General features: G+C 39.9%; 1 protein-coding gene across 1 annotated transcript in view; it reads left to right on the top strand.

Annotated features, from left to right (window-relative positions):
* The window catches only part of Adgrg7 (adhesion G protein-coupled receptor G7), a 55,898-nt gene extending 38,439 nt beyond the window's left edge, over positions 1-17,459 (top strand). Inside the window, exons 13-16 of the mRNA XM_006995774.3 lie at positions 180-276; positions 5,931-6,086; positions 10,120-10,276; positions 17,057-17,459. Coding sequence (XP_006995836.1) covers positions 180-276; positions 5,931-6,086; positions 10,120-10,276; positions 17,057-17,302 — 656 coding nt within the window. The 3' untranslated portion in view covers positions 17,303-17,459. The remainder of the gene's footprint in view (positions 1-179; positions 277-5,930; positions 6,087-10,119; positions 10,277-17,056) is intronic.

Here is a 17,459-nt window from a genome sequence, read left to right as displayed (position 1 = left end):
AAAAAAAAGAAAAACAGAGAAAAATTGTCTACATTTAATCTGTCTCTACTCATTGGTCAGTAGAGTGTCCAAAGAGGAAAAAAAATAAAGAGGTCAGATGTATAATTTACTCAAAGTCTTTTATAATTAATCTCCATCTTGGGCAAACTATTAACTCTTTGTCTCTCTTTGTCACTTAGGAGTTCCAGCTATAATCGTAGGTGTAACGGTGGGGAGTGTTTATGCCCAAAGTGGGGACAAGTCACACTGGGAGTTAGACTATCGGCAAGAGGAAATGTAAGTTTTATCTCTTTAAGCTTCTTTGACATAAAAGTATGTGTATTCATTGACACCAGCTCCAAATATCTCCAAGTTTCACTTTTTTAATGTCATATTTTGTGATGGGTATTTTAAGTTCTCAAAGGTACATCATAGTTTAGATAGGATGACACAGAAATTTCCTATGATCATTCCTGAAAAGGAAGTATGCACTGTTTGACCTTAGAAATCTGAAGTTTCTCATATTAAAATCACGTCCATTTAGTTAGTGGGAAAATCATCCAGAATAATAGCTATGATTCTTAGTAACCGTGTGTCTCGACCCTTCCTCTACAGTGTGGACAGCAGTTATAGTGATATTGTTCAGGGGTTGCTATGCAGGGATGTCAATCAACCCTGAAAACATTTAATAACTCACAAAGCATGTTCCATGTCTCACCCAGATGAACTCCTCATGTTAAACATGATCGTGACGACTATTTCATGCTATCATGTACCACAGATCCTTGATAGGCCACCACCATGGATAATTAACTGTTCATATCAGAAGAACCTGACAGTATGGTGTCTGGGTTTTTTGTTGTTGTTGTTGTTATTGTTGTTTTGTTTTGTTTTGTTTTGAATGTGGGAAGAACTGAGGAAAGCTGAGCTGAGCGGAGGCTCCATTCTTTGTATTTCCCTCACCAGACAGCAGCTGCCCTGTAGTTTATCCCCCCTTCTCCTATATCCCCCCACTGTCCCTATCCCCAAATTCCACTCTAAGTATTACGCCAACTCACCTGAAAACCATATTGTCATAATGGCCCTTGAAGACGCCAGAGAAGACCATGGTGTCGAGAGACTTACCTGATATTGCCAGCTGTGGGACTGACTGGAGGGCTGACCGCCTGCCTGGATTTTACAACCTAGACTTTCTGTTTGATTAGATTTCATTATCATTTTGAGGTTTAAAATTTAAATGTCACTATTAGAAATAAGAGGTAGCAATATATCATGGGAGAGATCGCTTACTTTCATCCCATTATTAATTTCTTACTGTAACCCAGGCATAGAACTAGACCCATTTCTATGAATGCTTTCGTGAGAGAGAAGCCAGTTTGCTTAAGTGTATTCACACTGGGCTATCAATAATTTATAGCAGGTCCTTCACTGAGCTGTGTTAGATGCTCAGGACAGCACTAGGGCACTGATGATTACAGATGGGAGGAGAGGAGAGGATGTGTAATGTGATCGTCCAGATCACCCTACTGCCTTCTGCCCTATACACGTGCCATCGAAGGTCACGTTACTCCATCGGTTGAGAAAGAGCAGTGGTTAATGTGGTTTCCCTGGGTTATTCTTCCACTCGTGCCTCCTCCACGTCTCCTGCTCTCTTTCACTGACCCCAGTTCTGTTTATCTGACCTCAGGGCCCTGACCCAGTTCCCTGACGTGGTGGCTTCTCTACGAGTCTAGAGAAGGAACAAATGCAGGGCAGGCCACAGCCCTCTAATGCACTACCTCAGTTCTCTATACTGTCATCAGATGGGCTGTATCACACACTGATGGGAAAAGGGTTGGCATTACCATGGGGACTTATAACATACTGGTGGTGAGTTTTTCCAGTTCATGCTGTAGAGGTTAATATGGGTCTTCCCATTGTCCATGGCAAAATAACCAAAGCATTTAACACATCTGAAGTCCATGGAGGATGCTCAAGAGACTCCACGTTTTTATTTTTATCAGCCTCCATCCTGTGACACTCTCTTTTAGAAATTGTACTCCATAACTGTAGAAGTTAACACAAGGACCCATTCTCCTGCTTTTCCTCAGAGGTGTTTATCTCGAAGTATGTCATTTGATTCAGAATAACAAGGATAAGGGATGCCATGAGCACAGAAGTATCATGGTCCCTCTTGAACTAAAAAAAAGGATAAAGGGAAAGATAAAGTGTTCCTTCCTGGCACATATTTTCCAATAGATGCTGGTATCTACATGCACGTCTCTTCCAGGTTTTCCTAGCCTTAGGCCACTAGAGATGCTTACAAACATCCATATCAGTGTGCATACACAACAAATGATGCTTCTCATAACTTGTACCTTTGAGCATTTGCAGGGGGTGCATTGTATTTAACCGTAACAGGTATCCTCCATCCACAGGTGAAATGAAAGGGATGCTGGACATCCTTAAGATAAGCTTTGCACATTCTCATCATCTTACTTAGAGATGGCCCACTCTGTCTGTTAAAGGTGGACATGCCTACTTGTTTATTAGTTCATTACAGACTTGAACATCATCTCAGTTTTATCACAGGTCATTCAGATTAAAAATACCATTTCTAATAGTTTAAAGGATAATGTTCCAGTGCAAAGCAATTTAAAAATTCTTAGTTATATACCATAATGTTGTACCTCCAGAGGAAAGAAAGTGAATAGGAATTGAAAGCCAAAAATGTACTAGGCTTCTAGTTATGTTTTTTACTAAAAAAAAAAAAATCCCTGAAATATATTTTAGTCATATTTTTCTCCTCTCCCAAGTCCTCCCAGAACATTCCTGCCCACCCACACAACTTTGTGTTCTCTCTCTGTCTCTCTCTTTCTCAAGAAAAACAAGAAATAAAAACAAAAATAAAATAAACAAGAAACATATACACAAAAATCCAAACAAACAAACAAATACCATGGAAACTGAAAAACAAAGCAAAAAAACAAAGGGCCAATAAGAAAAACAAGCAGACAAACAAACAAGAAATCAACACCAAACAAAAAGTCCTCGAAAATACCACTGAATTTGTTTTGGGTTGATCAACTACTCAGGCATGGGGCTGGGCCTGACTGGGAAGTGTGGTTGGTATACCCACTGAGACTCCACTGGAGAAAACTGATTTAGCGGTGGTATACACAAGGCCTGCACATGTTCAAACCAGATGGGGTTTTGCTGGTTATTTTTTAATACTTAGTTGTTTTGTTTTTTTTTAAATCTATATGTGTATGTCTGTGTGTATATGCCAGACAGTAGTTTGGACACCAAGACATCATCATGTGTGCAGATACATGTAGAGGCCAGAAGAATACTTTGGATTCACTGAAGCTAGAGTTACAGGAGGTTGTATAGTGTGGTGGCTGAGAACCAAACCCCAGACATCTGTAAGACCAGCACTCAATTCCTGAGCCGTCTCTCCAGTCCTTGGTTACTTTTGTAAATGGCCTGCTGTTCTGCCTGCTAATACCTCCTGGTCTTTCCTCTGAAAACTGCTCAGAACAATGATATCACCCTGAATTCTCCTCCACTCAACAGTCAAACTGTCATTAACTATTTCTCCTTTCTTGTCAAGGTAGGGTCCACTGGCCTTGAACTTCTAATGTAGCCATGGATATTCTTGAACTCCTGCTCTTCCTGCTTCTGTCTCCCAAATACTGAGTGTACAAGCGTGTGCCATCATCCTGGTCTCTCCTTACTTTTAAATAATCTTCACCCAGACTGTTTCTTGACATTTCTCCTATTGCACGCCCCTCACAATACAGTAACCTCCGATGGTTTCCTACTTTTGCTCAAGGCTGCTCTCATCACTGCATCTGGGGTAAGACTTTTTCAACCTAAAGCAGATCATGTAATGTCTCTCCACCTCATCCAGAATGCAAGCAATTGCCCACAAAGCCTCAGCAGAGTTTGTATCTTTCCATAAACCTCATGCACTTACTAAACTGTTCTGAGCCACACTAGCCTCTGTTTCTAAAGCTGTCACCCTGGGGCCTTTGAACATGATGGAATCTCTGCTTAGAGCACTCTTGTTCCTCATCAACTTCAGGTCTTTACTCAAGTATTATTTTTCTGTGAGACTTTCCCCCAACCACTCTATTAAATTGAAATACTCCACTAATATGTGTATATATATATTATATATATATATTATATATATAATATATATATTAGTTTTTAAAACACTTATTGCTCACATTTTTTTATCTCCAATTCTCATCACTATCTGGCATATTATCAACTTAGTTTTTGTTTTATCTGCATCTCTAAACTAAAATATTAACTTACTAAATTATGGAGTTCTCTTTACTGATAATCCCTTGCTGTCTAAAATGCCATCTGGCACATAGCATGTTCTCTCTAAATGTTTTTTAAATGAAAAAATTATTTCAACAATATTATCAGGCGGCCACATCATTTTCAACTTTGATAAGAAATGAAAAGAGCGAAACCCACACAATCTTCCTTCATCAAAACAAAAATAGCAATAGACAATCTACAAAACAAAAAAAGCACAATGGAGTTAAATAACTTTTGAAAACTCTTTTTAAAGTGTTAACATTTTGAATGTCTATCACTGGGCTGAGGAAGCATTTCAGTTGGAAAATGCTTGCTGTGTGAGTGTGAAGACCCAAGTACGGGTCCCAAGCACCTTGGTAAAAAGGCAGATGTGGTGACGCACACCTGCAAGCTCCATGCCTGGGAAGCTGAGACAGGCAGCTCCCTAAGGCTCATGGGTCAGCCTAACAGATCCAGTCACATGGTTATCTTATGGCCTCCATTGGCATGTACCTATTCATACAAGTACACACACTCTCTCTCTCTCTCACACACACACACACACCAATAACTAGCAATAAGAAACTGTTTAAGTTACAGAATATCCAAAGTAATAGAGTAATAAGCATAATATTAGATTAATTAATGACATTTCTTTTCATATTCTCCAAGATATATGCTAAGTGAGTTCCAGAAGCATTTATTGAATGGTGTCATTTGTTTAAAGAAAATGAAGGAAAAGTATGTATTTGCTAGTTTGTATAGCCTAAATATGTAAGGATTCATCAGAAACATTGGTGAAATTTGGAGCTGGAAATATGATACAGCCACTTGTACCTTTCATATTATGAGCCGGGATAAGCTACATATCCAAAAGTATAATAAAAGTAATAGCTTGCCTAAAGTTAGGTACCTCATACATGACAGAAGTAGCATCTAATTCAAGACTGTGGGCTTAGGAGTACACGTATTAATTACTTTTGTGTTATGGTGATGGAATTCCTTTACACAAAGCAGCTTAGGGAAGAAAGGTTTCTTTTGGCTTTATGTTGCATGGGGCACAGTCCACCTTGGCTGAGAAGGCACGGCAGCAAGAACATGGGGCCGCCATGAAAGTCTCAGAGCACAGCTATGGCATTTCATCTACACACAGGAAGGAGAGAGAGAACAGGAAGTGAAGCTAGGCTATAAAACCTTAAAGCCCACTTCCAGTGACGCACTTCCTCCTGCAAGGCTCTGCCTCCTGAAGGTTCCACAACCTTCCTAAACAGTGCTGCCAACTGGGAACCAAGTGGTCAATACATGAGCTTCTGGAGGCACATTTCTGACTCAGATCACAACTCAGTCATTGAGCTATTACCTGGCATGCCCCAAGACCTGGGATTCCTCTCTCCACAGTGAAAACAGCAACAATAGCACTAGTAAGTAGTTCAGGTCTGACTCAAAAGTGCATTTACCTTCTACTGGCCCGCATTGACTCACAGGAAATCGTGACAGAAACAACCTTTCTAGTGGGTTGAATTACTGAAAGTGACCTCAGATGTGTAAGATGGCAGAGGATATTACTAGCAAGGACTTCAGTTCCGTGAAGGCCAATAATGTTTTGGTATTGGTTCTTTTCTTGGTCTCCTGAGATCATCTGTTTTCCTCCACAGCTGCTGGCTGGCCATTCCAAAGAGTGATAACTTTGTGAAGAGTCCGTTTCTGTGGTCGTTCATCATCCCTGTGACCATTATCCTCATCACTAATATTGCTATATTCATCACAATCACAGTCAAAGTGCTGTGGAAAAACAACCAGAACCTGACGAGGTGAGCCTCCCGGGGTGGGAAGCTGCCCGCACAGACTAATGGAGATGTAACACAGCACCTCACGACACCCCACCTGCAAAGGTTTTCAGAGCCCACACACAGCATGGACATGTGTACTCAGGAGAGATTTCCCAATGAATTTTGAGAAACTGAATCTGCTCACCTCTGCTCACCTCAGCAGTCCAATGTGGTACACAGCATTGTATACCACACTTCTGGGTCACATGGGCCCAAGCAGTCCAGTGTGGTATACAGCATTGTATACCACACTTCTGGGTCACATGGGCCCAAGAGAAAATTAAACTACACAGTTTCAAGAAAAATATTTTCTCTTCAAAAATCCCCCAAATTCAGGAAACAGGAATGTGACCACTTGAAGAAATGAGAAGGCTGTAGGAAGGGAGATGCTGGCACCCACGTTTTCAACTGGAAAATTACTACTACCTTCAGTGCTTGAATTACACACTGCTTCCAACCTTTCAAACTTCATTGCAAGTATATAAAACTTGGAGATTTCACTTAACAGATGTATTCCCTCTTATAAAAGGAGGAACATTTAATGACACTGAGACCACGTTCTCTGGCTTACCAGGTCCCACCCAACTGCAAGTCTCCATACTGTGACTTTTCAAGCTCCAGTCAGTGTAGATGTAACCAATCGTCTTATTAAAATAAGAAACACAGAGCCAATGTAAAAGAGAACGCCGAGAGGTCAGAGCTCAGAGATAAAATCTTACCACTTGCAGTGCTCCTAGCTTCCCTGAGAGAGAGCTACTTCCTGTTTGTCTGTGTTTAAATAGTCTTTCTGTTCTGCCTTCTCATTGGTTGTAAACTCAACCACATGACTGCCTCATCACTGCCTGTAAGTACCGCCCTCCAGGTCTTAAAGGCGTATGTCTCCAATACTGGCTGTATCCCTGAACACACAGAAATCTACCTAGCTCTTCTAACCACCACGCTCTTGCTATGGCTCTAATAGCTCTGACCCCAGGGCAACTTTATTTATTAACATAAAATTAAAATCACATTTCAGTACAAATAAAATATCACCATAAGTCAGGATTCTTATTGTTATGTCTAATATCTCTTGTGATTCAACAAGAGCTTTAGATTGGATAAGGATCAGAAACCACTGGACACATACATGCTGCAACCTCCTGTCCCGAGTTCACAACATGAACTAAGCAGAACATAGTTCAGATGAAGCTGTGAGCTCAAGGCTGAATCCAGCAGTTCTGTCCATTCCAAGTGTCCTTACTATGAGGACATCTGTGAACTTACACTAAGTCCACAAATGAGGAGAAATAAATGAAAAACATCATCTTTTATGAGAATATAATCTTCAATATGTTCTTTACAAATCAAAGTATCATTTTTCACATATGGTTAATAGCTCTTATTTAAAGGCTATATGGGGGAAATACCATTCTTGCTAAGCATTAAAACATGCATTTTTGTAATGTTCGGGGTGGGGAGACTTTGGTGAAGGGTTCTTAGCCTAATTGTATATTAGATTATATTTCCTGTATACAGAACATCATAATTTTGGGTCAGAGACATCAATCAAATTTATATTTTTCAATTTTGACTGACAGCCCGTGGTTTTCAATTGGCCTAATAACAATGAGAAGGGTATATGATGTGTTTTAGCTAACTCTTTTTCATGTATTAGCTAGATACAAACCAAGTCTCTTCAACATTTAATGACTTAGAATGACATTATTTGTCATGGGATTGCGTGTGCCTGGTAGTTGTTTAAGCTGGACAGGTTCAAATGCGGACAGGTGAGCTAGGATGATTATTCCCTTTTGTATGTAGTTGCTGGCAGTTGACTGTTAGTTGGTCTTGGGTGGCAGTTTTTCAGTTGGGGAAGCTTATTTGTGCTCTGTGCAGTTTTTTCTTAATCCTCTATTACCCCAGCTCACGCTTCTTAATATATTGCTGTTGTAAATTAATACAACAGATTCACATTTTGGTGAATGTAGAGCCTAAAATGAGTATGACTAAGACATAAAGAAGTTGAGGGGGAAAATGTATGACCAGCAAGGAGAGCAGGAGAATAAAGTTTCAATTTCACTGAACAAATGAAAACATGGGGATTTTATTCAGGGGGGCCTATATGTATTTACATGGGGGGTTGCCATTGCATAAGGAGCCCCAATTTAGGGTCATAATTTAAAAAGATAGCAGACACATGTTTTGGGCATGTGTTAGCCCAATATCTCAGAGCACATATGTAAAAGATTAAAAGAATGGACAGAAATACATCTGTACATACTCATTTTGTACCACAAAGTTTTTACTGAAAATGAAGGAAAGGGTGGTTTCGAGCGTGCTGACATGGGAGTCTGGTCCTGAAGAGGCCTGCCTTGCTCAGTCACTAACACTGTAGGGATCTCAAGAGCAGCAAAGGAAGGCAAACTCCATGAGTGATTGCTTTCCAGTCTCTGGCTTGCTCTCCTGGCCATAATAAGTCACATAGTCAAGACCAGATTTCGGGGGTACAGACTTTCCATGAGAGGAGAGACCAGTCTGCTTCTAAATACCTCATTTTCATATCACCCAAGGTACAAGAAGTTCCTAGGTATCCCAACCTCCCTACAGAAAGGAATTCTTCACTAGCTCATCTTTAAGTAATAATCAAGTAGAATCCCATTCTTAAAAAGTTGATTCATGATTCACAAAACAAGAACTACAAATGGCTGAAAGACATTTAAAGAAATGCTCAACATCCTTAATCATCAGAGAAATGCAAATCAAAACGACTCTGAGATACCACCTTACACCTGTTAGAATGGCTAAGATCAAAAACACCAATGACAACCAATGTTGGAGAGGATGTGGAGCAAAGGGAACACTCCTCCACTGTTGGTGGGAATGTAAACTTGTACAACCACTGTGGAAATCAGTATGGCGGTTTCTCAGAAAATTAGGAATCGAACTACCTCAAGACCCTGCCATCCCACTCTTGGGCATATACCCAAGGAATGCTGATACATACCATAAAGATACATGCTCAGCTATGTTCATAGCAGCACTATTTGTAATAGCCAGAACCTGGAAACAACCTAGATGCCCATCAACGGAAGAATGGATGAAAAAAATGTGGTACATATACACAATGGAGTACTACTGAGCAGAGAAAAACAATGAAAGCATGAAATTTGCAGGCAAATGGATGGAACTAGAAAAAATCATCCTGAGTGAGGTAACCCAAACCCAGAAAGACAGTTATGGTATGTACTCACTCATTGGTGGATTCTAGATATAAAATGAACAATCAGACCACAACCCATAGAACCATAGAGGCTATATATATAGCATGGAGGTCCCTAGGGTGACTGTGGCATATAATCAATTTCAGTTTTACTCAATTATTAAAAAAAAATAGCCAAATGAATGGAAACACATGAACTATGAACCAAAGGCTGAGGGGCTCCCAGCTGGATCAGGCCCTCTGAATAGATGAGACAGTTGATTGGCTTGATCAGTTTGGGAGGCATCTAGGCAGTGGGACCAAGTCCTGTGCTCATTCCATGAGTTGGCTGTTTGAAACCAGGAACTTATGCAGGGACACTTGGCTTAGTCTGGGAGGAAGGGACTGGACCTCCCTGGACTGAGTCTACCAAGTTGATCACAGTCCTCGGGGGAGGACTTGTCCTGGAGGAGGTGGGAATGGAGGGTGGGCTGGGGGTAAGGGGAGGGCGTGGGAGGGGGGAGAATAGGGGAACCCATGGCTGATATGTAGAACTGAATGGTATTGTAAAATAAAAAATATATATCACAAAAAAAAAGAAGGAAAAAAAAAAAAAAGACCATATCTATTAAAAAAAAAAAAAAAAGTTGATTCATGAAGTTTCCTATGTAGTATTAAAGGAATGATTGGCCTTAGCCTTGCAAAATGCAAAGTGTGTGTGTGTGTGTGTGTGTGTGTGTGTGTGTGTGTGTGTGTGTGTATGCTAAACATGGGTAGTGATGACATTAGTAAGCAGAATCCTAATAAGCCATATTTTCTTTCTTTTCTCTCATGTAGCACAAAAAAAGTTTCATCCCTAAAGAAGATTTTTAGCACATTATCTATTGCCGTTGTTTTTGGAGTTACCTGGATTCTTGCATATGCCATGCTGATTAATAATGATGACATCAGGATTGTTTTCAGCTACATTTTCTGTCTTTTCAACACCACTCAGGTATGATATAGATGGTCCGAAAGCAGCAGAGCACATGGCATGGTACATAGTATCATCCTGGACCCACGTTTCCTTCCTGTAAAACTCCCTGGGACCACTGTTTAGTTACCTTTAGGGGGATTGATTATTCGTAGACTTCATGAGAAGAACAAAAGCTTTCTGTGTTCTTTTCTGGCCTGGAGGTCACAGAGTAAGATCTCCATAGTGTTGGCACATGATTCCTCTTCTCTGAGTGAAAAATACCTCATAGGGCAGAACACATCCTTGCCTTTCTCCCATGCCAATTGACTTTGGTTGGTATGGGCAATGATCCTTATTCCTTAACTTGGAACTCTGTGACAGGTTTACTAAATTTTTTGTTGAATTAAAAATGCGTTAAGATTAGATGTAGGCCCAGAATTTGAGCTATCTTTTCTGTAAATTTTACATTACATTTATTAGTAGTACAATGGGGGCATGCATGCCCTCGAATGTATGTGTGTGGAGGTCAGAGGACAGCTTGCGAGAGTCAGTTCTCTCCTTCCACCACGTGGGTCCTCAACCACCTTAGATCCTCAACCTTGGTGGCAGGCACCTTGTCCTCTGGGTCATTTCACAGGCCCAGATGCAAAGTATCACCTTGGCAAAACCCCTGCTCATTCTGTGGTTGCTGGGTGTGAAGTTTTAAAATACCATTAAAGTTAACGACTACAGGCTCCATGGGGGCTTCTCCATCCTTACCAGTATTTCATCTGGCTCTTTTAACTGCTTAGTGAAGAGTGCGAGAAATCTCCACCAAGGACTTTGAGTCTATGTGTTCCCTTGTTTTCCATTCTGTCAGTTTTTGTTCCATACATTTTGAGGAAAGACTGAACAAACATTCATCCCCATGATATATATTCATGATTATTGTATTTCCTAGATGAATTAGCCCTTTCATCATTTACATTAAGATGTCCTTTTATTTCTGATAGTATCTTTTGCCATAAGATATACCTTATCTATTACCTAGTCTTGTTGTGTAAATTGGTTATATGATTACATGTGTGTGCATTCATATGTGTACCTTTACATTTTAAGTCTATATTATGGAGGCATCAAATACACAGGCCTTACCTTTTTGTCTATTGTGACGGTCTTCATCTCTTTATCAGACACTGTAGCTTATTTGGATCTAAAGTACTCAGTGATGTAGGTTGCCATTTTATGATTTGTCTTCTGTGGTCATCTGTTTTTATCCCTCTGATCCCCTTTTCCTCCTCACTTTTGAGTATAATAGATTAATTATATTTATGACTCCATTTTTTTTTATTTTATTTTTTTGAGACAGGGTTTCTCTGTGTAGTTTTGCGCCTTTCCTGGATCTCGCTCTGTAGACCAGGCTGGCCTTGAACTCACAAAGATCCACCTGGCTCTGCCTCCCAAGTGCTGGGATTAAAGGCGTATGCCACCACCGCCCAGCTTATGACTCCATTTTAATTCACCTTCCAGTAATCAATACCATTTTGCATTCAGGGATAAGTTCATGGATGCGGTATACATTCGTAACTTTCATAAGAAACTTTAACATTTTACAACACCCCGTGAAACCTAAGGTCCTCATAACAATAGATGCCAGCCTGCCACCTCTCTTCCCGTGTGGTGCATTTTCTTATGTCCTACATGTATATACATAATAAACCCCACAGAGAAATATTATTTTTCCCTTGAATAGGCATACACATTTTAAGTAATTAAGAGGAAAACTTTTATATTTGGTTATGTGTCAATCATTTCTAGGGCCTTTCCTTCCTTTCTGAAGATCTATGTCATATGGTATCATTTATCTTCAGCGTAATGATATCCCTTAATATTTCTTGTAATTTATGGCTTTTGGTGACCAAATATTTTCTTTGATCTGTAATAACATCTATTTTGCTCTCGTTGTTGAAGGATTTTTTCAAGTGCATATGAAACTAGGTTGACAGAGGCCCTTTTTCCTTTTTCCCTTTTAGCTTTTTAGAGAAGCAATTTCACACACTGATACATTTCCTAACAAACTGTCCTCAGCCATTCATACTGTTCTGCCGCACACACGGGGGTTATTTTTCTCTGCTTGCATCAAAGTTCTCTCTCAGCTTTAATGCTCAGTATTTTGACTGTGGTGTGCATGGCTCTTAACTTTCTTTGTGTGTACTTTTCTTGGGACTGCTGAACTGTTAGAATCTTTCATGGTTGTCACCATTATTTTTTCCTGCCCTGCTTCATTCTCCTTCTGCTCATCCAGTTGCATTGATGTTAGGTCATTGGACACTGTCCCACAAATTACAGAGAGCTGTTCAGTTTCCTCTTTCTTCTTGCTAGTCTTTACACTAGCAGACCCCAGGTTATTATTTTCAAACTCACTCATTTTTTATGGTTGACTCTACTCTGTTGTGAAGCTTTTTGTTGTACTTTTTGTTGTAGGTGTTATACTTACCAGTTTAAAAGCTTTGATCTGAGCTGGGCGGTGGTGGTGCACGCCTTTAATCCCAGCACTCAGGAGGAAGAGCCAGCCGGACCTCTGTGAGTTCGAGGCCAGCCTGGTCTACAGAGTGAGATCCAGGACAGGCACCAAAACTACACAGAGAAACCCTGTCTTGAAAAACAAAACAAACAAACAAACAAACAAAAGCTTTGATCTGGTTTATATTCTTAAATTCTGCTCATATTTACTTTTTCCTTATTGTAACCACATTTCTGACACAGCCAAAGATCATCTGTTAAGTCTAATGCCTGGGTTGGTCATTTCAGCCACTCTCTATTCATTGCTGTTTTCCTTAAGATGGGTCATATTTTACTTTTTTTTCTTTTATTTTACAATACTATTCAGTTCTACATAACAGCCACAGATTTCCTTGTTCTCCCCCTTCCTGCCCCCCTTTCCTTCCCCCCTTTCCCACCACCTCCAGATCAAGGCCACCCCCGAGGACTGAGATCGACCTGATAGACTCAGTCCAGGCAGGTCCAGTCCCCTCCTCCCAGATTGAGCCAAGCGTCCCTGTATAAGTCCCAGGTTTCAAACAGCTATCTCATGCAGCGAGCCCAGGACCTGGTACCACTGCCTAGATGCCTCCCAAACAGATCAAGCCAATCAACTGTCTCACCTATTCAGAGGGCCTGATCCAGTTGGGGGCCCCTAATCCCCTGGTTCATAGTTCATGTGTTTCCATTCGTTTGGCTATTTGTCCCTGTGCTTTATCCAACCTTGGTTTCAACAATTCTCGCTCATATAAACCCTCCTCTTTCTCACTAATTAGACTCCCAGTGCTCTACCCGGGGCCTAGCCATGGATGTCTGCATCCAGATTCCTCAGTACTTGGATGGGGTTTCTGGCACAACTATTAGGGTGTTTGGCCATCCCATCACCAGAGTAGGTCAGTCCCAGCTGTCTCTCAGCCATTGCCAGCAGTCTTTTGTGGGGGTATCTTTGTGGATTTCTGTGGGCCTCTTTAGCACTTTGTTTCTTCCTTTTCTCATATGGTCTTCATTTACCATGGTCTCCTATTCCTTGTTCTTCCTCTCTGTTCTTGATCCAGGTGGGATCTCCTAGTAACTTTGATTGCTTCTTGCATATTATAAACAGTGTAGTAGAGCAAATCTACCTTTTGTTATATTCTGATCAAGAACAGGCTCAGCAAATAATTAACTTGGACTAAAACTAAAACTCTTTCTTTTAGGTTTTGTTACATTTACCTAATCTATTAATGCAATTTCCCCCTTAGTTTGTGTGCACATGTGTGATGTGTGCATGCGCATATGTGTGCATATGTGTGCAGAGGCCAGAAGAGGACCTTGTATGTCCCGCTCTATCATGCTCTACCTCATTACTTTTGAGACAGGAACTCTCACTGAACTTGGAGCTAGGCTGGTGACGAGCACATCCCAGGATTACTCTTTTTCTCTCCCTCCCATCTAGGGTTATTGGCACATGCATGACCATGCCTAGCTTTTATGTTGGTGCTGTGACCCAAACTCAGGTCCTTATACTTAAACAGCAAGCACGCATACCCACTGGACCTTCTCCCCAAGCCTTGTTTTGTTCTTAAGCTTTCTGATCATGATTTCTTAACATTTTTGCACCCACATATTTTGATTGTTTGGGTAATTTTCTCATGGTTTTTCATTTTGTTAAAAACAATTTTTTAACTATTTAGTTAAAATTAGTTAAGAAAACTAGCTAGTTGTAGTAGTGTATGTCCATAGTCTTAACCCTTGGGAGGCTGAGGATAACCTGGGCTACATAATGAGACCTTGTCATAGAAACAAAGAGGCTGGCAAGATAGTTCAGCACGTAAAAGGTGTGTGGCCAAAGTGAAGGACCTGAGTGCAATCCTCTTACGCTATCATCTTTTGTTACATGCAGCTACCATAGTCTCCTTAACTATATATATTGTGCCTAATATATCATCACCTTTTACATATAACTTTATTTTGAACATTTTATTGTATTTCTAAAGTCTATTAATACAACCCTTGTTTATTAATGATTACTAGAAGATTCAGCTTTCAGTCTTCAGAGTAAAACAGATATGCGCTGGTCCCTGCATCCCTTTAATGTATGTGAGAACAATACCCTTACCCAGGGCCTCTCACTTGCTAGGCAAGCACAGTTACTGTTAATCTTACCTACGGAAAATAATACTATTAACATAGTGTAATTGTTTATTGCCTCATAATTTTATTGGTACAATTTAAAATTTACTGTCTGTAATTAACATTGCCAACAATATTTTCTCTTAACAAATATTAATTACTTAAATTATATTTAATATTTGTGTTAACTGAATTTTATTTTATATATATATATATATATATACACATTTTAAAAGTTTCAAGGTATCTTATTAGATTATCCTATTGACTTCTTTGTTTTAATGAATGGCCATCAGTGATAGCATTTTTTTTTTGATTAATCATTTTAGTAGATTGTGAATAAGCATTATTGAAGAGTTCCTAGCTGATAATTTGTCTTTAGATCTTTGTACATGAACTACAAATTTGTTTGACATCTAGTTATTGACAATCTTTTCTCCCACTTGGAATTTCATAGTTACTAAAATCTCATGCTTATAGAAAAGAGGCTGAGATGATGCAAAATTAACTTTCATCATTGTTATTCTATCCCCTTCAAACAGTAATTTTGAATGTATTTTAGACTATTTGAAGTTCCACAATACTGCAAAGTTCCCAAGTACCCACCGCCAACTTTAGTACTAAATAATAACATCTTTAGGGTTTTTTTTTTTTTTTTGGTTTTGTTTTTTGCTTTTCTGTTGGTTTGTTTGTTTGTTTGGTTTTGGTTTTTTGAGACAGGGTTTTTCTGTGTAACAGTTCTGGCTGTCCTAGAACTTGCTTTGTAGACCAGGCTAGCCTTGAACTCACTGAGATCCGCCTGCCTCTGCCTCCCAAGTGCTGGGATTAAAGGCGTGCGCAACCACCGCCTGGCTTGGATTTTTTAAAAATTATTATATGAGTGTTTTGCCTGGATATATGTCTGTGTATCTATGGAGGCCAGAAGAGGGTGTTGAATCCCCTGGATCTGTAATTATAAAGAGTTGTGAGCCATGTGTGGGTGTTGAGAATCAAACCCTGGTCCTCTGGAAACGCAGTAAATGCTGTTAACTGCTGAACCATCTTTCTAGTCCAAAAATATTATCTTCAATGACAATAATGTACAATCAAACCCAGGAAACAGTACATTTGTACATTTTCATACATTCTCTGTCCAGTGTTCCCCAGTGGCAATTTTTTTTTTTTTTTCGAGACAGGGTGTGTAGTTTTGGTGCCTGTCTTGGATCTCACTCTGTAGACCAGACTGGCCTTGAACTCACAGAGATCTGCCTGGCTTTACCTCCTGAATGCTGGGATTAACGGTGCACGCCACCACCACCCAGCAGACAATTTTATCTATAATATAATACATCGTCAAAATCAAGGAATGAGCATTGATGTAATATTATCAGCTAGGCTACAAATAGTACTAGAAAGGCTCCTTAGAGGATATAATATACTGGGTAGTACATTTCTGTTACAGTTACAAGTAAGAGACAACACCATATGTTGGATAAGGAAAGAAGATTGAAATTAAAAAATGCAGTAATTCATTTCCAAGCTCTACTGATGATGGATAATCTTGGGCAAATTGTTTAATTCTTCTGAATTTCAGTTTTCATGTTCATAGGGCTTAACTTACAGTGTTGATATGAGAATTGAATGAGAAGGACCAAATAATGAGGAGTAAACGAGAAGTGTCTGAAACCAGTTCAGTAAATGGCACTTTAAAGACATGGAGAAAATACTCCCCACCCTGTGGGGTCTAATTTCTTATGAGTGTCTCATCTCCCTGTGTAAAGTACAGAAAAGGAATGCCTAGCAGGGTTTTCATTTTGTGTTGTTAAGAGATTACCAAGTATGTGAAATTCCAGCTATGTTACTAAATCTCCAGGAAATAGAATCACAGAATGTTGGAACTAGAAGAACGAATGGGTATCCCCCAGCAATCCTTCCGCTTTCAGAAAATGAAGATCGTAGAGATTAGGGAAAGAGCAGATGTGCACAGCAGTAATCGCAAGTCAGGGCATGAACTCTGGTTATCTAAGTATGCATTACATGCAGCACTGCATCTGTGAGAAGGACATGTACATGAAGCATCTGCAAACTCCAGCTGTGGAGCAGCTATACCTCCTCATGATGGGAGAGTGAAATGAAGGCTCTTCATTTTGTACTACAGAATTCTGTACTGTAATATGGTCTGATATTAAACTTTAATTCTCTCTTCAGGGATTGCAAATATTCATCCTCTACACTGTTCGAACGAAAGTATTTCAGAATGAAGCTTCTAAAGTGTTGAAGTCCTTGTCATCGTCCTTTGACAGAGTGAAGAAGCCATCAATGCCTTCAGTAACCCCACGGGGACTGCGTTTGAGGATGTACAATATGCTCAGGTCCATACCTACGCTACATGAACGGTTTAGGCTACTGGAGCCATCTGAAGTGACTGAGGAAACATCATTGTCTTGGAACTGACCAAGCAAAGTCAAGGGCCTAATAAGTCTGTTGTTACCTCTGACAGTCTTTTCTATCCAACTCCTAAGAATTGTATCTGTTCATGTTATTCTCTAGTTCTCCTAGAATGTCTTCTTAAAGACATGTTAAAACTCGCTGTTTCTTATCACAGGAACAA

This window comes from Peromyscus maniculatus, chromosome 12 (genome assembly GCF_049852395.1).
Source record: "Peromyscus maniculatus bairdii isolate BWxNUB_F1_BW_parent chromosome 12, HU_Pman_BW_mat_3.1, whole genome shotgun sequence".
Lineage (NCBI taxonomy): Eukaryota > Metazoa > Chordata > Mammalia > Rodentia > Cricetidae > Peromyscus > Peromyscus maniculatus.
This window is presented reverse-complemented; position numbering and strand designations above follow the sequence as displayed.